The 27,813-nt window shown below is 38.8% G+C and overlaps 1 gene segment (V, D, J or C); it reads left to right on the forward strand.

The window, feature by feature from the left end:
• The first annotated feature begins 9,255 nt into the window (after positions 1-9,255).
• LOC132646046 (immunoglobulin kappa variable 4-1-like) lies at positions 9,256-15,811 on the forward strand. The segment is given in 3 exon segments: positions 9,256-9,304; positions 9,501-9,820; positions 15,764-15,811. Coding segments are annotated over 3 exon segments (417 nt in total).
• The last annotated feature ends 12,002 nt before the right edge of the window (positions 15,812-27,813 follow it).

Genomic DNA, 27,813 nt, shown 5'->3' on the forward strand with positions numbered 1-27,813 from the left:
ACTTGAACAACCATTTTGGAAATCGACCTGGTGCTTTCTCAGAAATTTGGGAGTAGTGGTGCTTCAAGATCCGACTATACCCTTCCTGAGCATAAACCCACAAGATGATCTACCATTCAACAAGGACATTTGCTCAACTATGGTCATTTCAGCTTTAGTTGTAATAGACAGAATCTGGATATAACCTAGATGTCCCTCATCCTAGGAATGGATATGGAAATTGTGGCACATTTACACAATAGAATAATACTCAGCAATTAAAAACAAGAAAATCATGAAATCTGCAGGCAAACAGATGTGTGAAGTACCCCAGAAGCATAAAATTTCTTTTTAAAGTTTAGTTGTGAGGGTTGAACGTGCTCCTGCACCCCATGCACTTACTGCAGAGCCGTGGCATGGAAGCTCAAAATAATAAACATGATGATTTCATAATGCCAGCCACGAAATCATTGTGATGCACTTAAAATACTTTAGGGAATTCTTTGCTAATCCTAACTGCCCCAGAGTGACACAAGTGCAGGTGTCCTATGAGCAGTAAGTCAAGCTGTTCTGAGCTGATTTGCATGTTGAGATATTAGCCACAGTATATATTGTTCAAGACCTCTTTACAGGCCGCATTCCAATGCCTAAGAAGCAGTCTCCAGTCCAGCTCTCAGAGATGGGGTCAACTGCTCTCCTGCTTTGGAGACTGCTGCTGTGGGTGTCAGGTGAGAGGGTCCAGTTTTGGGAACAACTCCTGCAGCCATTGCTGTTTTCCATGCTTTGCTGTCCTGATCATCAAAATTATGGCATTTAGGCAGTGCAGGCACAGGTCCTACTAGGATGAACAAATATGTGATGGAAAGATTAAAAAGGTAGCAAAATGGAGCATAACCTGCGCTGCGGAGAGAGGCAGGATTGGGTTCTTGCTGGCAAGAGGACCAGCCACGCTGATATGAGTGGTCTCCACAATCCCCTAAGGCTATGGTGATGTTTGGACCCGTGCTGCCACTAAGGGCCATGTCTTGGTTTATGGTACTACTGGAGCCTCATTCTGTGTTTATGTATGTGGCCACACAGAAGTCTGTGGTCTATGTCACAGCCTGAAGCCATGTGGAGGTCTGAGGGCTGAGAGCAGCTCAGAGTCGCATTAATGTGTCAATCCTGTACTGCCTGTGCTGCGATCTGAGCCCATGGTGATGTACATGCTCTGGTCTGCCCCGATGATATTGTCTAGTTTTGTGGTCCTACTACAGATGGATTGTGTTCGTTATCATTATTGTCTCCCGAATCATGTTGAAGGCCATGATCCATGCTCCCGCTGATTGTAAAGATCAAGAAACTCTACGTTTGTTTGTAGTTAAATGGATAATTGCAAATCGAGGAGAGAAAGACAAATGAAAGGCTGCTGTGACAAGCTCGACACCATTTGAACCCACACACCCCCCAAAAGCAGTAGCGTAAACAGGAAGCCAGTGAAGCAATCTCATTCCTTTTGGTTTTGTTGTTGTTGTTGTTACGTACACACTACAGTTTTTTTTTTCTCTGTCCATTCCTTCTAGGTGCCTCTGCCTTCCTTCTGCCAACCCCCCCCCCCCAACCATTCCTCCTCTGTTTCTCTTCAGACAATGGCAGAACCTTTTAAAAGTGTGATAAACATGCTAAAGTTAGATCTTCACAATTCATGGTTTCTGGTCGAGTCTGCAGGAAGCAGCGACTTTGTTCTCTTTAAGAGAGAACTTAAAGGTCCTCTGCCCACCAGTGTATTGAAGGAGACATTGAGACTCATACCCAAACTTTGGGCAGAGTGCCTGAATCCTTATGGAAGAAGAGGGAGATAGAAACACCTGGGGGGGGGACAGGAACTCCACAAGCAGAACTACAGAGCCAAAATGTCTGATTCCAGGGGGCCTGAGGAGACCAATATTACAACCAAGGATCATGCATGAAGAGGACCTAGACCCCTCTGTTCAAAGGAAACCCATTGGCTGTTCAGTTTCCAAGTGGCTTCCCTCGTAAGGTATACAGGGGTTGTCTCTGACAAGAACTCAGTGACTAGCTCTTGATCACCTCCTCCTCCGGGGTGAGGGCGGGGGAGAAGGGTGCTGCCTTGCCAGGCCACAGAGGAAGATGATGCAGACAGCCTTGATGAGACTTGATAAGCTAGGGTTAGAAGAAGGGAAGGAGGTACTCCCCTATCAGGGGACTAGGAAAAAGGCATAGGGGGAGAAGAAGGAGGGTGGGTGGGACTGGGAGGAGATGAGGAAGAGGCCTGCAGAGGGGATACAAACTGAATAAAATGTAATAAATGTATAAAATTAAATTATTTCTAAAAAGGGAGAACTTAAAGGGAAGCAGGTCACTGAGAGTTTGCCCATGCTCCAGTGAATATATAGAAAACATTAATTAAACTTGATACTAGTTTATTTTTCAATTTTAATTTTAAAGTTTTGGGGAAGTAGGTCACGATGGTGGAAGACTGGAAGTATTGAGAAATAAGTGTGTTTGGGGTACATGATATGAAATTGCCAAAGATTCAATAAAAATATAATGTTGAAAAGTTGTAGCATTTAATTGGTGCCATGTATTTGTGTTTTTGTTTGTTTGTTTGTTTTAAAGGCTTCTCAGAGTGCAGCTCATGGCTGCTGTCCTATATTCCAAATACAAATGTTCTATACTGGGATGCTTACAGTATATATGTGACAGTAATGTGTGTTTAACATTTCAGGTTCTACTGGTGACATTGTGCTGACCCAGTCTCCAGCTTCTTTGCCTTCTTTCTCTAGGGCAGAGATACACTTTCACTCATTTAACTACAGTTTTATGCAGTGCTATCAACAGAAACCAGGACATCCCCCTAACCTCTTCATGTATGCAGCATCCAACCTAGCATCTGGGGTCCCTGCCAGCTTCAATGGCAGTGGGTCTTGGACAGACTTCAGCCTCACCATCCATCCTGTGGAGGCTGATCCCGCTACAGCCTATTACTGTCAGCAGAGTAGGGAGTTTACTCCCACAATGCTCCAGGGCTAAAGAGAATCCTCCTGGGGTTGCTGCTCACTGAGGTTCAGTCTCTGAACTGTCTCTTACATCTTTACTATGGGATGTTAGAAATCATGTTTGTAATGAGTTGTAGGACAGAGATTTTTAAAATGATATGTATTTATCTCACTATATAAACTTTACACTTTTTCAGTCTCTTACTTAATAAAGAACTCCATGATACAATTTTCAAAGCATTTTAATGTTCAATACACTGAGCAAACAATTTTTTAAAATTTGCAGGAATCTATCCTCAGCCCTCCCCCCCCAAAAAAAAACCCATAATATTAAACATTGAAGGATGGTAGTGGTTTTACAGACATAAGCTAATATTTTCAGCCTATGTTACATTTCCACTTCTATTTGTGTGATATTTCACAAGTTCTTCTTCAGCACATCACACAAGCAAGCCTCCTGCAGCTGATTCTTCTGCTCATCTCTGATCTGTTTCTCTGTTTCCTTCCCAGATGCTCATCTACAGTCTTAGAGTGACTAACTGTTCTTTCCTCCTTATTCAATACTCATATCTTTCTCTAGATCTTCAACAATGTCATAGATTCTCTTCTTGTATTCTTTGACTTTTAGCTGTCTTCTCAAGTGGCGGAGTGCAAAGTCTCACTGTGTGTCTTGACCTGTAAATCCCTCTGTTGCCAAGTGACCTGGAGTCTGCAACTCACGTGCCCCTTTCGATTAACTGCTGGTTTACATGACACTATTCCCAGCACCTTTTCATTTTCTACAAGTTCTTCAGTGCAGGTGCATGAACTCTAGAGGACCAGGCATGCTGAGCCATGATCATGAAAGGTTTACTTTTTCATATCCTCCACTTGAACATGAACCTTCTTTGGGCTTTTGTATCCTTCCCATGAGACTGAGAAAGCTCAATAAAATGATACTTATTATGTTTTTCAGATGAATATTATTAAGATTTTTAAGTTCACAGTCCTAAGTCACAACAATGAAACTTTATTTTATCACTTTCTTAGTGTTGCACAAGAAGTTAGCACCAATTCAATGGCTTATAAGCAGAACACTTGTAATCTGGGCAGGTTATGTCTGGATCCATTCCTCAGGCTCTCATAGGACACAGTCAAGGTATTATCAAGGCTGCATTCTCATCTGCTGACTCAAGAAAATCTTTTTGTAAGACCAATGTGGGTGTCGGTACAAATTTCTTTTTATTTTCATTAATTTATTTTTCTTGTTTTTTTTTTTTTTTTCATTTTGCTATAGGCTCTCACTTGAATCTTAGTCAAAAGCTGCGAATCTGAGGAAGTCCTGACTCAACCACTCATGTTGTCATGAGTAGAAGCCTGATCCTTCCTGTCTAAAGGTTTTCACACTTGCTGACAGAGCATGCATTAAGAAAATCGCCAAGGATATGGATGATTTCAAGACTACTACTAATCTGCCTGGTCCAAGAGAAGTTGGCTGAACTCTATCCCCAAACATGGAATAAAGGTTCTAATTCAAATGTACAATAAGCCTTTTCTGAAACAAATCTATGTATTGAGACAGGGAGAAAATTTTAACATATTATCTTATTTCCATTTTTATTATCACTGAGTAAATGTCTTTGCACATATACACCTTTTTATTTTGTATACATTTGTTGACAGACACTTCATTGACTTAAGTTCACACTATTGTAAATAGTGCAGCAGTAAATGCGATATGAGGATATATCTATTTTGTGCTGGTTTATATTTATTCAAGAACATACCTAATGCAGGAGCTGAATTACATTCCATGTTTCTTAATTGCCCTCCACATTTATGTACCCAGGGGCTGTACCACTGTGTGGTCCCTTTAGAAGAATATTCTGCTTCCTTCATCTGTATACATTTTCCATTATTTATAGTTCCTTTTATGATTAGTTTTTTATTAGTTATTCAGATGAGGTGATTTTTATGGTTTTACTTCAGTTTCTGTCTCACTCAAAAATGAGATGAATCTGAAAACTACAACGGATCATCTAGAACACTACCCATCTTCAGAAGAGCACATGATTTTGATATCCTGGAACTTTACTTACCTTTACTCACATCTACTCATTTAAAAGAGAATGGACAATGCATGTTCTTCTGTTCCATATTGTCAGGCTGAGGATGGTGCAGCTGAAGGAACATTAAGGCTTTTCCTGGATGAAACTGTGTTTCCAACGGTCATAGAAATCATCTGTAAACAGTTTATCTATTTTTATTTATTTCAAACAAGTTCAGAAAAATTTCAATGATGTTCCAAAAACAAGTAACTTATGATGGTTGTTGGACCATCTAAGTAGTGAGGTTTTCATTTTAGGTTAAAACACTGAATGAGGAGACTATGTGCCTTTTGCACAATAATAAATGATGAACACCCCTGCCTCCATTCTTCTTATTTTGAGGATGAAAAATGCATGTTTCTTAACCTATTGCCATGGAGGCTGTCAAAATCCCTTGGGTACAATCTGAAAATGTATGGATCATTATCTGTGGCCCATGCCTAGTGTGATATCACCTGTGAAATGTTCAATGCAACATCAGGCACATAGGTCTATAAGCTTGGTACAGAAGACAAACATTAATGCATGAATAATAAGAATATTATTTGAATCTTATTTGAAGCTATTTGACTAGTCAGGAGGTATTCACTCCAGGTATTCATGTGCAATATTATTTACAGTTCATGGGTAGGAGTAAAGATCAGTGTGTTTTTCTTAAGCCACAACAGTTTTAACCTTTTTAATCTGGATTGCAACCGCAAAGTCCACGTGATAAAATGCTGGCTCCCCATGGCCTAACATGGGGAAAGTGACTGGGACAAAGAGGCATAAAAGATGTTTACGTTCTCATGGGGTCCTTCTTCTACAGTGCAGCACCAAAGCTAATTTTTGTTTATCTGAGACAGGCCTTGAACTCCCTCCATTGATTTTCTTTTTAAACTTCCCAGCAGACCATTTATGTCTTTTGATCACCCTTGTTTTCCTCATGACTGCAAAGGCTAACCTGAGGGGCCATTTAGCTGAATACATTGTACAATACATCATTAGTGCAGTATCCCTTTTTGGATGGTCATTTATTCTTTGCTGGATTTGGTGAGAATGTATGATAGGATCTCAAGTACATGTGGTGAGGATCATTATTGACAAGGAATAGAGACAAAAATCAATGAGTGGAATGTTATCAGCAGAAAGATTAAATTTTGCTGTTCTCTTAGTAAAGTGACTATAGTTATCAATGAAATATATTTAAATTTTACTTTGTGACTTTAATTCATGTACCACAAAATGGTAAATGAACTGTGCTAGGCTGTATGATAATTATATATACATGCACACTTGTTTTGAAACATCACAGTGAGTGTAACCTGATAAACCTGTCAATTGTATAACAACAGGCTTCTTTCATTTCTAAATATTAAAAAAAAACATAATGGAAGAGATTCATAACATACCACTTCCTCATTAACATTTCATTGTCATTAAGACTACAGTGGTTGGAATATTTGGTGGAATCCAGTAGCATCTAGAAGATAAGCCTCTGGGAATACTGTGAGATATCTACATGAAGGTTAGCCTTTGGGAATGTCATAAAGGATCATCTTGATTAGCTGAATTTACATAGGAAAACCCTTATAACCCCAGGCAGGACAATACCCAGCATGTGGATATTGACCTCCGTAAAATGGAGAAATTGGCCTGAGCTCTAGCATTCTTCACACCCTGCTTCTCAGTTGTGTATGTGATGTGAGCAGCTGCTGCCTGCTCCTTCCAGTTTGTCTTCCACAGTAGAGTGAGTTGTATGCTTGAACTGTCCCCAAACAAACCATTTCCTAAACAAGGAAGAGTTTCCCGACTTGCTATTTTCAGTGTAGTTTATCACTTCAAAAAGAGAGATTAGGACCCATTCCTCTTAAACTGAAAGTAGTGTCTTTACTGATGTGGTTCTTTAGGAAATAGAAATTATCCTGCTCTCCAGGCAAGGTGGAGAGGAAGGTTGGATTTTACATAATTATGACATCCCAACTGAACCCTAGGCTAAGAAGAAGGAAAGGTAAGATTAAATACAAATACTGACTTGTTCCCACAATTTTCTCTTACTACTCATATCAAATGAAGGTATTTTCATGTATAAGTAATTTCCTTTCTATCTTAGTTTCAAAGAAACACAGACTTTACAACTGACAAGGAACTTTAGGAATCATTTACACATCCCCCTCTTTCCACTGTACTTCTCTTCCCAAGTCAGAGGCTTCAGCAGCACATAGGACTTTATTTTTTCGTGGATCTCCCTCACTCTCCATCATGTCTATTTACTCAGAGGCTGTTGTTGGATAGATATTTGTCTAATAGTTTATGAGTCCTGGCCGCTCTTCAAAGGATCTGGGTTCAATTCCCAGTACACATGATAGGTGACAACGATCCATAACTCCAGCACCAGATACATACTTCGTGCCCAGATGTAATTGTCACAGACACAAAAATGTTAAAAAGAAGACCTCATGTCATCTCCATTTTTCTACCAGCATGCTGTCCACAGCTCTTGAAGCTGTAGGGTCACCAATGGGTTTCTCTTTAGTACTTCTAGGGACAGGTGTCAAAGATCACCAGTAAACATCAATGGCATATGACAACTTGTTAGACACTGACAGGAGCACAGCTCAGTGTCTGTCATAGTCTAGACCTTGAGATTAGGAAGTTCCTGTATCCACATACGGTCTACCTCTCTCATATGATGTTGTGTTAGTGGTTTACAAAGGAGATCTGCATGTGCTTATCAGAAATTAATTAACATTTTATACCTGAAAAGTTGATGTATAAAATATATGTACTTCAAATAGAAGGAAATGCATATTGGATAAATGATTATTTTTCAATAATATTTGTGGATTAATGGTGAAACATTAACATCAGATAAACCATTTGTGTTGGGTATATAATGCCATAAACTGCCTTGTAATCAGGTGACTGATGATACACGTTTTTGAGAGATTGTTTCCATGTGTAGATTAGATTGGCCCAGAAGTTGGTATGTACCCCAGGCTGGCCTCAAACGCATGAGTCTCCTGTTTTTCTCTCTCCAGTTCTGGGAGTACAGATGTGAAACTCCAGTCCTTGCCATGTATTTGATTTATTAATTTTTCTCTTGTATTTTACACATAATTCTGGCATTATAATTTACTTCATAAATATATTTTCAGAGTTCTGTAATATGAAGTCCTGGCAGCCTTTGTAATTAATCTTATCACTATTGATTTCTTTATACATACACAAAATTTTCTTTTTCACCATTTGTATAGCAGCAATCGCTGTTGTATTGTTCTATTGGTCTCTACAGAAACATTATGTAGATTAAAGTGGGTGTGCCTCCTTCTGGAGAGACCTATGTCTTCATGATGTCAGAAGCCCATCTTGATCGAATTTCAATACTGCTAATTTCTAAATTACACAAACATTTTTATTTCTTGAATAAAAACACATGACACTATTGCTCTACAGCAATGACTTCATGAAAAATCTATTTTTTCCTTTGTCCAGATTTAGGGCTCTCTTTCTATTTCCTGAAGTTGTGGGGAGGATGCTTGCTGGTTTTTGCTAGGTATCCTTTGCTTTGAGATTAAAGGTCCTCTGATCTGTCATAAATTAATGTCCACTAGGATATTCACAGTGTTTATTCTGGGCTTCTCTATGCATCTGAGTCCCTAGTTTATCTAAGAAACTACAACCCAAAAGTCTGAGGTCCTGTTCCCTGTCATCAGTATAAGAGTGGCTTTGGAGATGAGTAACATTGAACACATTTAGCCTCAATTCTCTTTAATCCTTTCATTTTTTCATCTCTTTTCTTCTTTTTTTATGGCATGTTTTCTAACTAATGTTTCTTTTGTTGTTGTTATTTTTTTGAACATATCCTATCATTTCACAAAAACTGGCAATCTGAGATAGCTCTACTAATGTTTCCACAGAAGTCAATTGATTCGAATGTCTTGGATTTTAACCCAGCTCTGCTATTAGAGCACCTAGTACTTTTCTGTTTGAGAGCAGTAAGGCAATCTTTTTCAGTGATTGTTCATGCTCCATGTAATAGTATTTTTGACTGTTGACCAGCTACACTCACAGACACTGCAGAAACATTTGCTTTTGTATTTGCTGACTGCTTTGCATGGGACCCCTACAGCCCAGCCCAGCTGCTGAGAATTTATAAGCCAGGCGTTTGCAGTGAGAGCTGAAATTCATCAGACAGCAGGGAAAGCAAGATGAAGTCACAGACCCAGGTCCTCATATCCCTTCTGCTTTGGGTGTCTGGTGAGAAACTCAATATGTTATAATCTTTGCAGACTCAATTTTTGTAGATAGGAAAGTTAGAGTATACCTGTCTCAATATATCTTATGGACTAATACTCTGACAATATAATAGTATAAAGATGTTAAATGACAAATTTCAACCGTTCTACAGTCTGTTTGTGCTACATTTATGTTTATTGTCTATTCATAATTGCAGGTGCCTGTGCAGACATTGTGATGACCCAGTCTCCCTCCTCCCTGGCCATGTCAGCAGGAGAGAAAGTCACTATCCGCTGCAGGTCCAGTCAGAGTCTTTTACACACTGTAATCAGAGAGAACTTTTTGTCCTGGTACCAGCAGAAACCAGGGCAATCCCCTAAGCTGCTGATCTACCAGGCATCCAATCGATACACTGGGGTCCCTGATCGCTTCACAGGCAGTGGATCTGGGACAGATTTCACTCTCAGCATCAGCGGTGTGCAGGCTGAAGACCTGGCAGTTTACTACTGTCAGCAGCATTATGCCTATCCTCCCACAGTGCTTCAGCCTCCAACACAAACCTCCTTGAGAGTCTCCCCAGCTGCCTGCACCACACACAGCCCTGGCCCTGCACACTTCCCCTTTCTGTGTGATAGCAGGTGTGCCTGAAAAAGTGATGAAAAAGTTCACAGAGCCCTATATTAAATTATGAGTTCAATGATTCTTTCGTCTTTTTTTTAAATTATTGATTACAGTTAATTCACTTCATATTCCAGCTGTAGCCCTCTAACCAATCCCTTCTGAATTCCACCCTCAGTCCTCTTCTTCTTTTTCTATGGGCCTCCCCCAGTCCAATGATAGGGGAGGTCCTTCTCCCCTTTCATCTGACCCTAGTCTATCAGGTCTCATCAGGACTGGCTTCTTTGTCTTCCTCTATGGCCTGGTAAGGCTACTCCTCCCTCTGGTGGAGGTGATCAAAGATCCAGCCCGTAACCTTTAGATGAAAATGCAAAACAGAACTCAGTATTATCTTTGTGTTCCTTCTCTAACACATAACTACAACTCTGCTGCTTCAATATAACAGATTTTCCATTTTACAGTATAGGAGTTCTGATATCCAACATAGCGATGGTGATAGAAAACTTTATTTCAATTAGGAGGTTCTAGACAAGGGTATGTTCTTGGTTTTTCTAGATTTTATATATCACTTCGCTTCCTTCCTTCCTTTCTTCCTTCTTTACCTCCTTCCTTTCTTCCTTGGTGGTGCCCATATCTGCTTGTTTATTCTTTTTCTTTCCATAAACCCTTTAAATTTTTATTACATTTTAGTTTATTATGCTTGTCTGCTTGCATGTGAGTGTGCATTAGTGTGTCTGCATGTGCATATTTATAGGTGCACATATGACATGGCATACTTGTGGAAGTCAGAGGACAATTTAGACCTGAATCTCTTTCCATTTTGTTTCTGGGGTCAAACTCAGGTTTGACATTGGGCTTGGAAAGTGTCTTTGCTGTATGAATTATCTTGCTGCCCCTTAAAGTCTTTTATGGGTGTTAATTCATTGAACACAATTTCATGAAAGCCATGGGTTTCCAATATAACATGTATTTTGAACATATGCACTAACCTTCATTTTGCTTTCACTTTCCTGGTATTTCTTCTTTCCTGTCAGGAGGCATTCAGGGAAAGGGATTCAGGGGACATCTGGGATTTCTGGAAGCAGCTTAGTTTTTATTTTTCTGCAAGTATTTTATTATTCATTCATTATAATTCATCTTATTATTTTATTTTTCATTGCTGACTAATATTCCATTGTGTAGATGTACAACATTTTCTACATTCATTTGTGAACTGTTGCTCAATGTAAGGACTCAAAATTAGGCTAGGAGACACATATGTAAACTGCATGTCTCCCATGTAAAAAACTTTTAAATGCTGACTAGATAAATGTGCCACACTGCTCTGAAAGCCAGCTTATCCTTTCAAATGTGAGACATTTCCCAGGGGGGAGGGCAAATGTCAGCCATGCCTGATGCAAAAATGACACAGGGCACCTACAGGTGGCAAAGTACAAGCCAGCCTATTAAAGTCCTAAAACTCAAATATTACAATTCCTATGTTTAAAAGGCTGAACCATCCATCCTATATCAAAAAGGGGGCAAGCCAAAAATAGCCACAACCAATGTAAAACTCCAGGTACAAGATGCCTAGGGTATGCTGAGATGATAAAGTAAAGGAGAGCTTACGTAAAGTGTGGCTACAGAGGCATAACTGCACATTCTGTAGAGAATAGGGGATAAGACAGAAATAGTCACAACATATATAAAAACCAATGCCTAAAACTCTAAACAAGTACAAGATGCCTAGGGTATGCTTAAACTCTAAACTAAAAAGGAGTTTATATAAAGTTTACATAAAACATATCTTTTCTATTGCTCAAAGCAACCAGCCAGTCTCTCTAAGGGGAGGCTTTCTCTCGGGAGATAGGTAGCAGCTTGGACAAATACAACAGGCCCCCAAAAGTCTAAAAAAAGATATTTTGACCGATATAATCTTATTTTGATTTCAACATGATAATGACTGTATGTTCAATAATAACAGTAACTTATATTGCTGATCCCTTTACATGGGAACAACTCTGAAACTGGCTGAGAAATTAAAAATGTCTCTAGCCTGAACTCCAACAACCCATGACCAATAAATCCTTGGCTATAGTATCCTCAAAATTTATTATGCCATTCTTTTAATTGTCATAGATATAGTTGGTTTACAGTTTAGTTTCATCCTGAACATCTCATACATTTATAATTTCAGAACTGTATAATGTCTGTGAGAAGTTGTATGTTTGCAGAACAAAAGGACTGAACACCAGACATGCTGGATCAAAACTGAAAGAAATCCTCCTTCCAGCTGGTATATCTGTTCCAGCATTTTGTATGTTCCAGCATTTTGCTTGTTCCTTCGTCAACTGCTTAAACTTCTGTTTCTTATCAAAGCCTGCTCCCAAGAGACCTTTGAAGAAAGCTACTAATCTCAATTGGTCCAGCATTTTAGACTGTTTCAAACAGGACTTCTATTAAGCCTGAAATTTCTCAATTAGACTGGAATTAACCATTTTTCCCAAATATCTTTGGACATCCTAACAGCAATTCTGCATGTCCAAAATGTCAGCTAGAAGAAATCCATGAGAATGATGTCCAGTTTCCTTAAAGGGGGTTGGGTAGGTTTTTGGTTGTTTTCTGTGGCTATGAATGCTTGTTGTCATTGGGAGATGGTTTTCAATTATTAATGGTCTAATTCAGAGAGAAAACATTATCCTCAGGGATTTCTCTCTTTTAGTTTTTCTTTTTCTTTCTAAAATGGAGAGAAAAGGGGTGAAAAGAAAGAAAAGGGAATACAGGACATATTCTCGGAATAATAAGACAAAAGGTAGATTATTGAATCTACTCATTTTAAGGTTTTATTTGTTATTCTCAAATAAGATTAATTTAACTGTGGAATAGGATTTTGTATATTGATGCCAAAATAAGTCTAATTTTAATACCTTGGTAAATTTTAGAATATTGAAACAAATTAAAAGTTACTTCCAATACTTTCACTGCTATTACCAGCTGCTTAGGGTATTAGGTAATGCAAGTTAATTGCTAGGTACTCAACTCAATAATCATGTAAGTCACTAGTCTTAATTTGTCATAGGAGTACACATCCTAGTTTTAACAGATAGATATGATTTTTGTAGACAGAAAACTTAGGTAAATATAGGTAAGTCTTCAGAAACTTCAGAGACCTAGAGAATATGACATTCAAAAATATCTTTATTATTTTAAAGATTCTTTGACAATGAGAGAGGTCATCTCCTGGCAGCACCCCACCTACCTCAAAGAAGATGATGTGCATTGAAGAACCTCCATGTAGACATGATTTCAAACGTGGCAAACGAGTCAACAGGACAAAAAGAAAATGCCATTGTTTCCTGACAGACAGAATTCTGCCAAAAAATGAGCAAGCTTAAATGCAGGACAAGTCAGCTGCCAAACTGCCATGACAGGGTAAGCAAGTCCTAAATAGTTCCTGCTTTATATATACAGCTATCCAATATTCTGAGCCAGAAGGTGAAGATGATGTTCCAGTGTTATAGAGAGTTTTGGGTGACTGTTCTGGCTGCAAACTGTCTGTGTCAATTTTTTTTTTGAAAGCTGCTAACATGCACTTCCTATTTATTCTAGTAACTAATTTTATTCCTTCTCAAGTCTCTCTGCTGGGGTTGAAGACCAAATAGTTACAGTTCCACAATTAAGCTTATGTTGCTTAGAATTTAATAAAATGATATTATATAGCTAATACCATTGAGGCTAATAGTTAATTTAGGTATAGAACACTAAATTAGTCAAGATAGGATAGATAATCAAACACTTTCTCATAAGTTGCCAAATGCAAGAGAACTGGACATTGCACATGTAAATTTTACACATTAGTTTTCATAACTTTAATAGTTATTATTGAATTGAAAGGAAAGGAGTGTTTTCTTGGACTTGAAGGGGAAATGTTGGTACAGTGTTCTTTGGGGATGTGTACCATGTACCCTTGCTCATTCAAATGCTGATTTCTCTGCCCCACTATCTGTTTTCAATAAAGACATTGCATCGTGATGTTTATTCTAAGTATCACCTGTCTCAAGGGTGTGTAAACATGCCACCATTTGTGCTCTGTATTTTCAATTAAATGACCAACCAATGTTGTACAATGGAGAGAATCAAGTGGAACAACCTGGTCAAGAAGAGAGGAGAAGGAAAGGAGCGGAAGGAGTGGGAGAGTAGAGATTGGCAGGACAAGACTTGGAACCACCAAAAGAGATGAATCAGACCTAAGGTGTGACTGAAAGTATAATGGGTAAAATCTGAATGGTAGGAAATTACACGGGTTTGCAGGTTTAGTATGGAGTAACTATTCCCCAGCATTGTACTCTAGGTTAATTAAATAAATCCTAGCTTCTTTGTGGTGATTTGGGTATACAGCAGGTTTAGAAATAACTGCTGCTGCTTAACTAAAAGACAAATTAATAATAAATATTAATATTCAACAACATTGAGGTATCCAAGAGGCAGAAAGACACACGTGGTATATACTCACTTATAAGTAGAAATTAGAAATATAAAATACTAAACATACTAAAATCTGAACACCTAAAGAAGCAGAGCAAGAAAGAGTACCCCGGGTAAGATGATAAATTTTCGTGAGGAAAAGCAAAAGGGACAGACATTGGAGAGGGAGAAAACAGGGAACAGGACAGGAGCCTGCCACAGAGGGCCTCTGAAAGACTGCCCAACAAGGTATCAAAGCAGATGCTGAGATGCAGAGCCAAAGAATGAGCAGAGTGTAGGGCATTGTGTGAAAGAAGGGGAAGATAGAAAGATCTGGAGGAGACAGGAGCTCCACAAAGAGAACAACAGAACCCGAATATCTGGGCACAGGGGTCTTTTGTGAGACTGATACTCCAACCAAGGCCCATTCACGGAAACAGCCTAGAACCCCTGCACAGATGTAGCCTTTGGCAGCTCAGTCTCCAAGTGGGACTGTCTCTGACATGAACTCAATGGCTGGCTCTTTCTTTGGTCATCTCCTACCGAGCAGGGAGCAACCATACCAGGCTATAGAGGAAGACAATGCAGCCAGTCCTGATGAAACCTGATAGGGTAGGGTCAGATGGAAGGGGTGGAATAACTCTGCTATCAGTGAGTTTGGGAAGGAGCATGGGAGGAGATTACAGAGGAATGGCAGGTTTGGGAGTGGATGAGGGTGGAATACAAAATGAATAAACTGTAATTAATAAAAAATAAATAAATTAAAAATGAAAAAGAAAAAACATATAGTGAGCTTTTACTGAAAGAAATATATATATATTGGAGTAGAGAGAAAATTTAACACATTGTGTAGTTTCCACTTTTAATAGAGCTGAGTAAATGTCGTTGCATATATGCATCTCCTTTTGCTGTCTATTCATTTGCTGACACACATTTCATTGATAAGGTTTATGCTATTGTAAATAGTGCAGCAGTAAATACGGGCATGGGAATATACACATGTTGTGCTGTTTTTCTTTGTTCAAGAACATGCCTAGGGCAGGGTTAGATGTATTATATAGAAGTCTCAAGTTTAACAATCCTCCACATGATGTCTCCAGGGGCTGTGCTAGTGTGCAGTCCTTTAGAAGCATACACTGCTTGCTTTGTCTTTATAGGTTTACCATTATCTATAGTTGCTTTTATGATTTACTTTTTATTAGTTACTCAAATGAAGTGATTTTTATGTTTTTTTCTTTGGTTTCTATCTCACTGTCAAAAATGAGAAGAATCTTTAGGCCACAAAATGTCATCTAAAAGCACTACCCATCTTCAGAAGAATACATTATGTTGATATCCTGGAACTTTCCTTACCTTTACTCACATCTGTTCATTTAGAAGAGAATGGACAAAGTATGTTCTTCTGCTCCATATTGTCAGGCAGAGGATGGTGTAGCTGAAGGCACCATTAAGGCTTTGCCTGGATGAAACTGTGATTCCCAAAGGTTATAGAACTCATCTATAATTATCAATTTTTCTTTCACACAAATCCAGAAAATTTTCAGTGATGTTCAAAAGACAAGTAAAACATGATGGCAGTTAGACCTTCTAAGTATGGAGGTTTTCATTTTAGGTTAAGGCACTCTAAGAGGAGATAATTTTACACCATAATAAATGATGACAACCTCAGCCTCCATTCTGCTGATTATGAGAATGAAATATGCATGTTTCTTGACCCATTGCTACAGAGGCTGTCAAGATCTCTAGGGTCCAGTTTGGAAATGTATGGATCAGTATCTGTGGCCCATGCCTGGTTTGTATGTTGGAAGTGTAACATCCTCTATGAAATGTTCAACACAATGTCAGGCATATAGTTCTATAAACTTGGTGTAGAAGACAAACATTAGTGCATAAATCATAAGAATACTATTTTAAAACATTTTGTATTGTGTAAATTTATAACCTTTATAAAAGAAAATCTGCATGTTAATAACATGGATGTGGCTGCTTATTTTTATAGAAGGATTTCACCATGTCTCATATTTGATTTTGTACTGTGTAGTTCAAATTTAACATATATCAGAGTAGATAGGTAATGTGAATGTAAAGTCAACAATGCTAAGATTGCTGCTTCACCTAAACATACTGAAGAAAATGGCAGAAATATGTTTAGGCGCATTTCAGGACAAATTGGAAATTCTGATGTTTCTCCATGCATATCTTCCCATATACACATATGCCCACATTAGGAAAGCTGAGAACCACTGTTCTAGGATTTGCTCATATCATCCCACTCTTTCTGTGTGACAATCTTCATCAGAGCACAGGTCCTTCTTGTCAGATATCTCAAAATATAGGTCTAAATCCACAGGCACATCTGCATTGGAACTAACCTGAGCAGCAGCAGTGTCCCACAGCTCCCCACATATACCCATTCACGTCATTGCTTGCTCCCATCCCTCCTATCAGGAGCCCATACAGAGACTGAGCCTTCCTTCTTGCTACATCTGTGTAGGGGACCAAGTTCCAGTCAATGCAATATCCTTGGTTGGTGCTTCATTCTCCACAGGCCCCGGTGGGCACTTGTTAGTTGGCTCTGTTACTCTTCTTGTGGAATTTCTATACCCTCTGGGTCCTTCTTTTCTTATCCCACTCTTCCACAAGATTCCATGCATCCCTCTCAATGTTTACTTGAGGGTCTCTGCATCTTTTCCATCAGGTTCTGGGTGGAGCCACTCAGTGGATAGCTATGCTAGGCTTCCATCTCTAAGCACAGGAGAGTTTCATTGATGAGGTCAGAGGATGTCTGTCTCCCATGTGGCAAGTCTCAAGTTCATTGGGCCAGGCATTGGTTGGACATTCCTTCAATCTCTGCTTTATTTTTGCTCCTACACATCTTGTTTTTGTGGGTGTGTTGGTGTTTCCCACCCTCAACTAGGAGTCATATATTTACAAGGTATTCTCTTCAGACTCCATGAACCCTTTTACTAGGAATCTCAGCAGAGTCACCCTCAATACTCTCCCAGGAGACTACCATCTCATAGGTCTTCAGCATTTCACAAAGGTGCCTCCACCCAAGGTTTCTCTTCTCTTTGAAAGCCCTCTTATCCTCCTGCTCCTGCTCTCCACAGGTTGGATACCAACCTTCATTTCTCTCTATGGTCCTTCTCTTACCCGGTTCCCTGCCTCCAACCACTTATACTATCTATTCTGTTTCACCTTTTGAATGAGATTTAAGCATCCTCCCTTGGGTCCTCCTTGTTACTTACCTCCTTTTGGTTTGTGGATTGTAGTATGGTTATCATGTACTGTACAATAAAATCAATTTATAAGTGAGTACATACCATGTGAGTTTTTCTGGGTTTTGGTTACCTCACTGAGGATGATGTTTTGTAGTTCCATCCATTTCCCTGAAAATTTGATGATTTCCTTGTTTTTAATACCTGAGTAGTATTCCATTTCACAAATGTATCACAGTTTCTTTATTCATTCTTCCATTGAGGGATAATTAGGTTGTTTCCAGCTTTGGGCTATTAAGAAAGAAGCCACTATGAATATATTTGAGCAAATGTTCTTACTGTATGGAGACACATCATTTAGTTATACACTCAGGAGTGCCATGGCTGGATCTTGAGGGAGAGCTATTCCCCGCCCCCCCCCTTTTTTTGAGAAAGTTCCAGATTGATTTCCAAAGTGGTTGTAGAAGTTTGCTCTCCCACCATCAGTGGAAGAGTGTTCTCCTTTCTCCATATCCTGTTCTTCATGTGCAGTCATTTGCGCTTTTTATCGTAGCTATTCTGATGGGCATAAGATGGAATCTCAGAGATGTTTTGATTTGCATTTCCCCGGTGATTAAAGACATTGAACCTTTAAGTGCGTTTCACCATGTTGATATTTCTCTGTTGAGAAATTTCTGTCTAGCTCTGTTCCCTATAATTCTGATTATTTTGCCTGCTCTTGAGAACCTGATACTGGGTTGACTTGTCTACTTTTGATATCAGAGTCTATGCCTAGTCTTATTGTAACTTATTACCCACTATTCTGTTGGCAGAGGGCTGTTCTTTACTGAAAGGAAAAGAGGAGGACTGTATCTGGAGCAGAAAGAAAGAAGCGGAGGAGAAAGTAAGGACTGAAGAAAGGGAATATTAAGGTCCAGGTGTAATGTATGACATAAGAATTAAAATTACAAAAAAGGAAAACTATACCTATAAGAAGATAAAATGAAGTAATAAATTAGGATATGGAATTTTATCTTCCAGAAATCCAGGTAGGCTGCCAGCAGATCTTCTCTTCTGTTTACACAGACCCAGTTCCCAAATCTTGTTCCTAGTGTTGCAACATAGTATCGGCTGGACCCTCCCCTCCCACTACTCCTGTAGAGTCCACAAAGCATCCTCTCCTACTCCTCACTATTGCTTTGTGTTAGATCCCAACTCTAGGAGGCACCACCCCTGGCAATCCAAGACCTACTCCTTCCAGTAGGATGAAGGCAGACCCACACTTCTCCTACTGCTCCTGACATCCAGTCCCCACAGTTTCACCCCCACGTCTGTAGCTGAGAACATGGTTGACTCTTTGACCTGATCCCCCAAAATTACAAACTCCTTTTCTCCAATATTCTTATCCCAAATGATGCAAGTTATACAGCCTCCAACACTGGTCTGCATTCCCTGTGAACATACCAGTGGAACAGGTCAGGAGAACAGGCAGCACATGGCCAAGACACTTTGAAAATGAAGGGATGAAACAGAAACCAAGGAACAAAATTTCAACATAGGCAAGTCCAGAAATCAGCATCTAGTCTTTTAATCACCCCACATAGACACCAAGATGCCAGTGTGAAAACACATTGAAAAACATCTAGGACTCCACTAGAGTCCAGCTATCCTACCAGAGCAGGCCCTGAATATCCCATCATAGCTGAAGCACACTTTAAAGACCTTCAAACAGTTTTATGAACACGATAAAGTTTCTTAAGGAGTATCTGGATACAGTTATCAAAACCATCGAGGAATATAAGAACATTTTAAGAAAATGATAAAACTATTCCAGACATAAAACTGGAAATAGAGTCAATATAACTCCAAACAGATCAAAAGCTGTAAATAAAAAATTTAGGAATTCAAATAGAAAGTATATTGGCAAGATTAACTGACAGAATACTAGAGATGAAAGACAGAATCTCATGGGTTGAAGATGCAAGAGAAAAAAATAGATATATCAGTAAAGAAAAATGTTAAATTTATAAGATTCCTAATAAGAAATATCTAGAAATCCAGGTAACTTTGTAAAGACCAAATGTAAGAATAATAGTTTTAAAGGAAAGAGAAGACATTCATCTCAAAGGCTCAGAAAATACTTTCAACAACATCGTAGAAGAAAATTTTTCAAATCCAAAGGAGATGCCTATTAGAGAAAAGAAGCATACAAAACATCAATTAGACTTGGCTATGAAAGAAAGTTCCATCTGCACATAATAATCAAAACAATATGCATGCAGAATAAGTAAAGAAAACTAAAAACTACAGAGGAATAATTCCAAGTAACATATAAAAGCAGACCTTTTAGAACCACACCCGAGTTCTCATTGAAGATATTAAAAGCCACAGAGAGGCCTAAGTAGATATGCTACAGAGTCTAAGAGACCATATATGCCAGGCCAGATTACTATATACAGCAAGACTTTTAATCTCCATAGACTGAGAAAAGAAGACATTCTATGAAAAGGCAAATTAAATATATTTTTGTACAAAGCCATCCCTACATAATAACGTTTGTAAAGGAAAATTCCAACTTATAGTATTAATTATACCTTTACAAATACAGGATATATGTGATCTCACACAAGTCCAGACTACTCTACACAAAAATGTTCATGTGTAGTATATGTGTATATGTGTGTGTGTGTGTGTATTACACATACTAGTATATATCTACTATAGCTGCTATATCTAAAATAGCTACTATCTAGTATGTATATATATGTACTAGATTATAAATGCTAGACATACTAATCTATCTAGTATATATATATCTACACTATATATACTAGTATATATATCTAGTAGATATATACGTATATATGCATATACATCTAGATAGTATGTATATATATATGCCAGATATCCTGTTATATATATATATATATATTAGCTAATAGATATTTTTAATATCTAACAAATTAGATTGAAACTAAACCTAATCATTAGAGATAAGACAGATACTACATACTTAGCAATGTATGAGCCCACCAAAATATGATTCCAATTTTTAATGCCTATGCCTCAAACAGAAGGGCACCAAACTTTGTAAAATAAATACTACTATAGCTTAAATAACACATGGACCTTCATACATTGGTAGTGGAAGATTTTAAAACCCACTTTCACCAATAAATAGGTCATTGAGACAAAAATTTATTGTGGATGTTTTGTTTTATGATATATAAACATGTTTTTTTTTTTAATCTCCCATAATAAAGGTTTTAGTTTGTCCATACCTGCTAAGTGTTTTCTGTTGAGCGTGGTCTTTGAAAAATGGAATTGTTGAATTCTGAGGACTTTGAGGGGTATAAATATGAGAGCCCAGAGGCAGAAGGCATGGCTGCTTGGAGGAGGACTGCTAGCTGCTGGTTCATCCTGCTGCTGCATTTGCTGTTAGCTGATTTGCTGGTTACCTGGAGTTCTGTATTTCTGGAGGATTGGTATTGGCATTGCCCCCAAAAGAATCTTATGACCTTACTCAGCAGAAAGTCCCTACTCAGCGGAAAGTAGAAGAGAGAGCATAGCTCTCTCTTCCCAATCACTTTCTTTCGCTCCTACCCTCTGTTGACAAGTTCGAAAAGAGGTAGAAACATTTTATAACCCTAAATAAAGTAGGTTTGTTGAAAAATCAAGGTCATCATGTGGCTCCCAATGTTGCTTATGCACAATGGGTAACTTCTCTTCTAATGTAGTGGAAGAATCATCAAGTTTTGATAAGTTGGCAATGTTCTTTAAGGAGGTTGGCAATGCAGTGGCTACTTCCACTGTGTCATCTCCTGTTTTGCCCCAGAGGCGTTTTCTTGTTTTGCTTCATAGTCTTTATATATTCTATGTGGAAAAAGGTTGGGAGGAAAGCAGAAAATTCAGAAATTTCACTCAATTCTCTGGTGTTAGAAAAGATTGCAGAGCTGGTTATGTGCCTAGAGAGTTTACAGAAGTGGTTGAACTGCTTGGAATCAAAATGTGCCAGTGGAAGAGGATGAATAGTGTTCAGGCCAGATGTCTGTGATTGGAAATTTTTCACAAGATGAAAGAGGAAACCAAATTAGGCTAGAAGGCAGATTACCACCCAACCCTGCTCCATTCACTGGTGCTGTCAATGCCCACAATACCTGTGTGAGTCCAGAGGCCAGGGAAAGCAGAAGGCAGTACAGGGAAAACAGGTTACTACTGTGCCAATTACACTACCAGAGGAGTTGTTTGGGAGTACAGAGCACACTCAGGTTCCCCAGTCTTTGTGCACTGTGTGCCTGTACTAATGGTGGTGTAGCATATGATAAGAGGACATGGCATCCAGCAGAAATGCTAGATTTAAAGCATTTTAAAGAGTGCATTGTAAAGTATGGAATACATACATGTTTTAATAAGCAAATGTTAAGCAAGAGGCCTACCCAAAATAGACTTATTCCCCAATATTGGAAGAGATTGGTGTCAGCTGCGTTAGAAGCTGGTTAGCAGTTACAATGGTTATCATGGTGGAGAAATGAATCCACAAAAATAGAACAATGAAATATAACATAGGTGATAAATGTTGATAAGGATCAGCTGCATGTTGAAGGCCATTGTGCTGATGTACCAAAACAAATTCAATCTGATGATGTAGTAATTGAAAAATGTCATGTTGAAGCGTTAAGAGCATGAGATATGGTTATGAAGCCTGGTAAAACAACCAACTCATTTACTAAGGTAATTCAAGACCCCAAGAAAGACTTTACCAACTTCTCTCAGAGACTGGGTCAGCTCTACATAGAGCCATACCAGGCAATGAGACCAGACAAGTGCTGATAATGATCTTGGCATGTGAGTGTGCAAATACTGAATGTAAAGGAGCACTTAGACCATTAAAAGCACGAGGAACCCAATAGATGAATGAATAAGAGAGACAACTGATATTGGCACTCAGGTGCATAGCCATAACATATGACAAATTATAGCTAGAGGTCTCAGTTATCAAAATACCCCGCTTATTAATTGTGGTAAATGTGGTTATTTACAAGGAAACTATAAGGTTAAATGCCTTAGAACACAAAATAAGAGGTGTGTTAACTCTGAGGAAATGGTATGCTTACCTGTAGAAGCAGATTCTGACTACAATCAAATACAAAAGCTCCCAGTGGGATTTCAGTGGGATTGATTTAACTTTCTCTCTGTTTAGTTTGATGTTGGCTATAGGCTTGTTGTATGTTGTCTTTAATATGTTTAGGTATGTGCCTTCAATCCCTGATCTCTCCAAGACTTTAAACATGAGTGGGTGTTGGATTTTATCAAATGCTTTTTCAGTATCTAAGAAGATTATCATGTTTTTTTTTTTCTTGTGTACATTTTTTTAAATTTTTCTTTATTAGTTACACTTTACTCAATTTGTATCTCCCCGGTGATTCCCTTCCTCCTCCCATCCCAATCCCTCCCTTCCTCCACCCTCTGTATGCATGCCCCTCCCCAAGTCCACTGATAGGGGAGGACTTCTATTCTTTCTTTCTGATCCTAGTCAATTAGGTCTCATCAGGAGTCTTGTCCTCTTCTGTGGCCTGGTAATGCTGCTTCCCCGTCAAGGGGAGGTAATTAAAGAGCAGGCCAATCAGTTCATGTCAGAGACAGTCCCTGTTCCTATCACAATGGAACCCACTTGGATACTGAACTGCCATGGGCTACATTTATGCAGGGGTCTTAGGTTATCTCCATGCATAGTCCTTGGTTGGAATAGCAGTCTCAGGAAAGACCCCTGTGCTCAGATTTTTTAGTTTCTGTTCCTCTCCTTATGGAGTTCCTGTCCTCTCCAAATCTTACTGTTTCCCACTTCTTTCCTATGATTCCCTGCACTATGCCCAAAGGTTGTCCATAAGTCTCAGTATCTACATTGATAGTCTGCAGGGCAGAGATTTTCAGAGGTCCTCTGTGTCAGGCTCCTGACTTGTTCTCTCTTTTCTCCTTCTTCTGATGTTCAGCCTCTTTGCCTTTCTGGATAGGAATTGAACATTTTAGCAAGAGTCCTCCCTCTTGATTAGTTTCTTTAGGTGTACAGATTTTAGTAAGTTTGTCCTATATTATATGTCTATATGAGTGAGTATATACTGTGTGCGTCTTTCTGCTTCTGGGATAGCTCAGTCGGGATGATCTTTTCCAGATCCCACCATTTACCTGCAAATTTCAAGATTTCCTTGTTTTTTTATTGCTGAGTAATATTCCATTGTGTAGATATACCACAATTTGTGCATCCATTCCTCCACTGAGGGGCATCTGGGCTGTTTCCAGCTCCTGGCTATTACAAATAAGGCTGCTACAAACATGGTTGACCAAATGTCTTTATTGTGTACTGGAGAATATTTTGGATATATGCCTAGGAGTGGTATAGCTGGATCTTGATGAAGCACTATTCCTAGTTGTCTGAGAAAGCGCCAGATTGCTTTCCAGAGTGGTTGTACAAGCTTACACTCTCACCAGCAGTGGAGGAGGGATCCCCTTTCTTCACAACCTCTCCAGCATGTGGTGTCTCTTGAGTTTTTGATTTAGCCATTCTGATGGGTGTAAAGTGAAATCTTAAGATTGTTTTGTTTTGCATTTCCCTGATGGCTAATGAGGTTGCGCATTTCTTTAAGTGTTTCTCTGCCATTCGATATTCCTCTGCAGAGAATTCTCTATTTAGCTCTGTTCCCCATTTTTTAATTGGATTACTTGATTTTTTGCTGTTTAACTTCTTTAGTTCTTTATATATACTGGATATTAGCTCTTTGTCAGATATAGGGTTGGTGAAGGTCTATTCGCAATCTGTAGACTGTCGTTTTTTTCTGAGGACATTATCCTTTGCTTTACAGAAGCTTTTCAGTTTCATGAGGTCCCATTTATTGACTGTTGCTCTTAGAGCCTGTGCTGTTGGTGTTGTGTTCAGGAAGTTGACTCCTGTGCCAATGAGTTCAAGGGTATTCCCCACTTTTTCTTCTAAGCGGTTTAGTGTGTCTAGTTTTATGTTGAGGTCTTTGACCCACTTGGACTTTAGTTTTGTGCAGGGAGATAAGAATGTATCTATTCACATTTTTCTACATGTAGACATCCAGTTAGACCAGCACCATTTGCTGAAGATGCTGTTTGTTTGTTTGTTTGTTTTGTTTGTTTGTTTTTGTTTTTGTTTTTGTTTTCCATTGAATGGATTTGGCATCTTTGTCAAAAATCAGGTGTCCATAAGTGTGTGGGTTTATGTCAGGGTCTTCTATTCGATTTCATTGATCCACCAGTCTGTTTCTATGCCAGTATCATGCAGTTTTTAGTATTGTTGCTCTATAGTTCAGCTTGAGATTAGGAATGGAGATACCTCATGAAGATCTTTTACTGTAGAGAATTGTTTTAGCAATTCTGGGTTTCTTGTTGTTCCATATGAAGGTGAGAGTTTTTCTTTCAAGGTCTGTAAAGACTTGTGTTGGTAATTGGATGGGAATTTCATTGAATCTATAGATTGCTTTTGGTAAGATGGCCATTTTTACTCTGTTAATCCTGCCAAGCCATGAACATGGGAGATCTTTCCATTTTCTGATATCTTCTTCTAAGTCTTTCTTCAGAGAATGGAAATTTTTTTCATGCAGGTCTTTGACTTGCTTGGTTAGGTTCACACCATGTCCTTTGTGGCTATTGTGAAGGGTGTTGTTTCTCTAATTTCTTCCTAGGCCCTTTTTTCCTTTGTATACAGGAAGTCTAATGATTTTTTTGAACTAATTTTGTATCCAGCCACTTCGCTGAAGGTGTTAATCAGCTGTAGGAGGTCCCTGGTAGAGTTTTTGGATTCACTCAAAAGCTATCATATAATCTGCAAATAGTGATACTTTGACTTCTTCCTTTCCAATTTGTATACCCCTGATCTCCTTCAATTGTCTTATTGCTCTAGCTAGGACTTCAAGAACAATGTTGAAAAGATAAGGAGAGAGCCGACAGCCTTGTCTTGTCCCTGATTTCAGTGGGAATGATTTAAGTTCTCTCCATTGAGTTTGATGTTGACTATAGGCTTGCTGTATATCGCCTTTACTATGTTCAGGTATGTGCCTTGTATCCCTGATCTCTCCAATACTTTAAACATGAATGGATGTTGGATTTTGTCAAATGCCTTTTTAGCATCTAAGGAGATGATCATGTGGTATTTCTCTTTTAGTTTGTTTACGTGGTAGATCACATTGATGGATTTCTGTATATTGAACCATCCTGCATGACTGGGATGAAGCCTAATTGGTCGTATTGGATGAGGTCTTTGATGTGTTCTTGGATTCAGTTTGCAAGTACTTTGTTGAGTATTTTTGCATCAATGTTCATGAGGGAGATTGGCCTGAAATTCTCTTTCTTTGTTGGGTCTTTGTGAGGTTTAGGTACCAAGGTGACTGTGGCTTCATAGAATGAGTTGGGTAGTGTTACTTCTGTTTCTATCTTGTGGAATAGTTTGAAGAGTATTGGTGTTAGCTCTTCTTTGAAGGTCTGGTTGAAATCGGCGCTGAAACCATCTGGCCCTGGGCTTTTTTTGCATGGTAGCCTTTTGATGACAGCTTCTATTTTCTTAGGGGATATAGGACTATTTAATTGGTTTACCTGGTCTTGATTCAGCTTTGGCATGTAGAATCGGTTAAGAAAATTGTCCATTTCATTTAGATTTTCAAATTTTGTGTCATATATACTTTGGAAGTAAGACCTAATTATTGTTTGGATTTCTTCAGTGTCTGTGGCTATGTCCCTCTTTTCATTTCTGATTTTGTTGATTTGGATAGTTTCTCTCTGCTTTTTAGTTAGTTTGGCTAAGGGTTTGTCTATCATGTTGATTTTCTCAAAGAACCAGCTCTTGGTTTCATTGATTCTTTGAATTGTTTTATTTATTTCTAATTGATTGATTTTAGCCCTGAGTATGATTATTTCCAGCCGTCTACTCCTTCTTGGTGTGTCTGCTTCTTTTTTTTTTCCTAGGGCTCTTAAGTGAGCCATTAAATTGCTTGCATGAGATGTTTCTAATTTCTTTTTGAAGGCACTTAGTGCTATGAACTTTCCTCTTAGCACTGCTTTCTTTTTTTTTTTTTTTTTTTCAATGCAGTTTATTCAGGAACATTGAACAATCCTCGGACCCCGGGGAAAGCCAGCCCCCACAGCTTAAATAGCCTCTGGGTAGCCAACCCAGGCGTGCCACGTGGGCAATGCAGATAGGTCCACATACATGGAAGCAAGCCAGATCCTCGGCCTTAGCCAAATGTGGAGTTGTTCGTGACAGAGAGCACTCACCATCGGGAAGGTGGAAGGCGGAAACCAGCTCCATCTTTAAGGCATAGCATTCCGCAGCTCTCTACAGTTCCCCCTTTTTGTTTTAGACGCATCAGGCAAGAGTAGAGGTCTGATCTCTGATATTAGAAATAAATTGGGTCTTTGTACTGATGTTCATTTAGGTGTCATCCACCCAAAGAGCATCAGACCCGTCCAATACCTTTTTCTCAGAGGCGGGACCTGGGGCATCAACCCGCATGCAATCAGACACGCTCTTCTCTGGGTCCAAAGCGGCTGACCCTGAGTGCAGTAGCACTGCTTTCATTGTGTCCCATTAGTTTGGGTATACTGTGCCTTCATTTTCATTGAATTCTAGGAAGTCTTTAATTTCTTTCTTTATTTCTTCTCTGATCCAGCTGTCATTTAGAAGCAAGTTGTTCAGTTTCCATGTCTGTGTAGGCCTTTTGCTATTTTTTGTCATTGAGGCCCAGTTTTAGTCCATGGTGATCAGATAGGATACAAGGATTATTTCAATCTTCTTGTATCTGTTTACAATTGCTTTGTGACCAACTATATGGTCTATTTTGGAGAAGGTTCCATGACGTGCTGAGAAGAAGGTAAATTCTTTTGAGTTTGGGTGAAAGGTTCTGTAGATGTCTGTGAGGTCCATTTTGATTCATGACCTTTGTCAGAGTTATTGTTTCTTTGTTTAATTTCTGTTTTGTTGACCTGTCCTTTTTTGAGAGTGTGGTGTTGCAATCTCCCACTATTAATGTGTGGGGGTCTATGTGTGGTTTAAGTTTTATTAAAGTTTCATTTACAAATGTGGGTGCCCTTGCATTTGGGGCATAGATGTTCAGGATTGTGATATCTTCCTGGTGTATTTTTCCCTTGATGTGTATAGAGTGTCCTTATCTATCTCTTTTGATTTATTTTGGTTGGAAATATGCTTTATTAGATATTAGGATGGCTACTTCTGCTTGCTTCTTAGGTCCATTTGCTTGGAAA

Source organism: Meriones unguiculatus, chromosome 18 (genome assembly GCF_030254825.1).
Source record: "Meriones unguiculatus strain TT.TT164.6M chromosome 18, Bangor_MerUng_6.1, whole genome shotgun sequence".
NCBI classification, from domain to species: Eukaryota; Metazoa; Chordata; class Mammalia; order Rodentia; family Muridae; genus Meriones; species Meriones unguiculatus.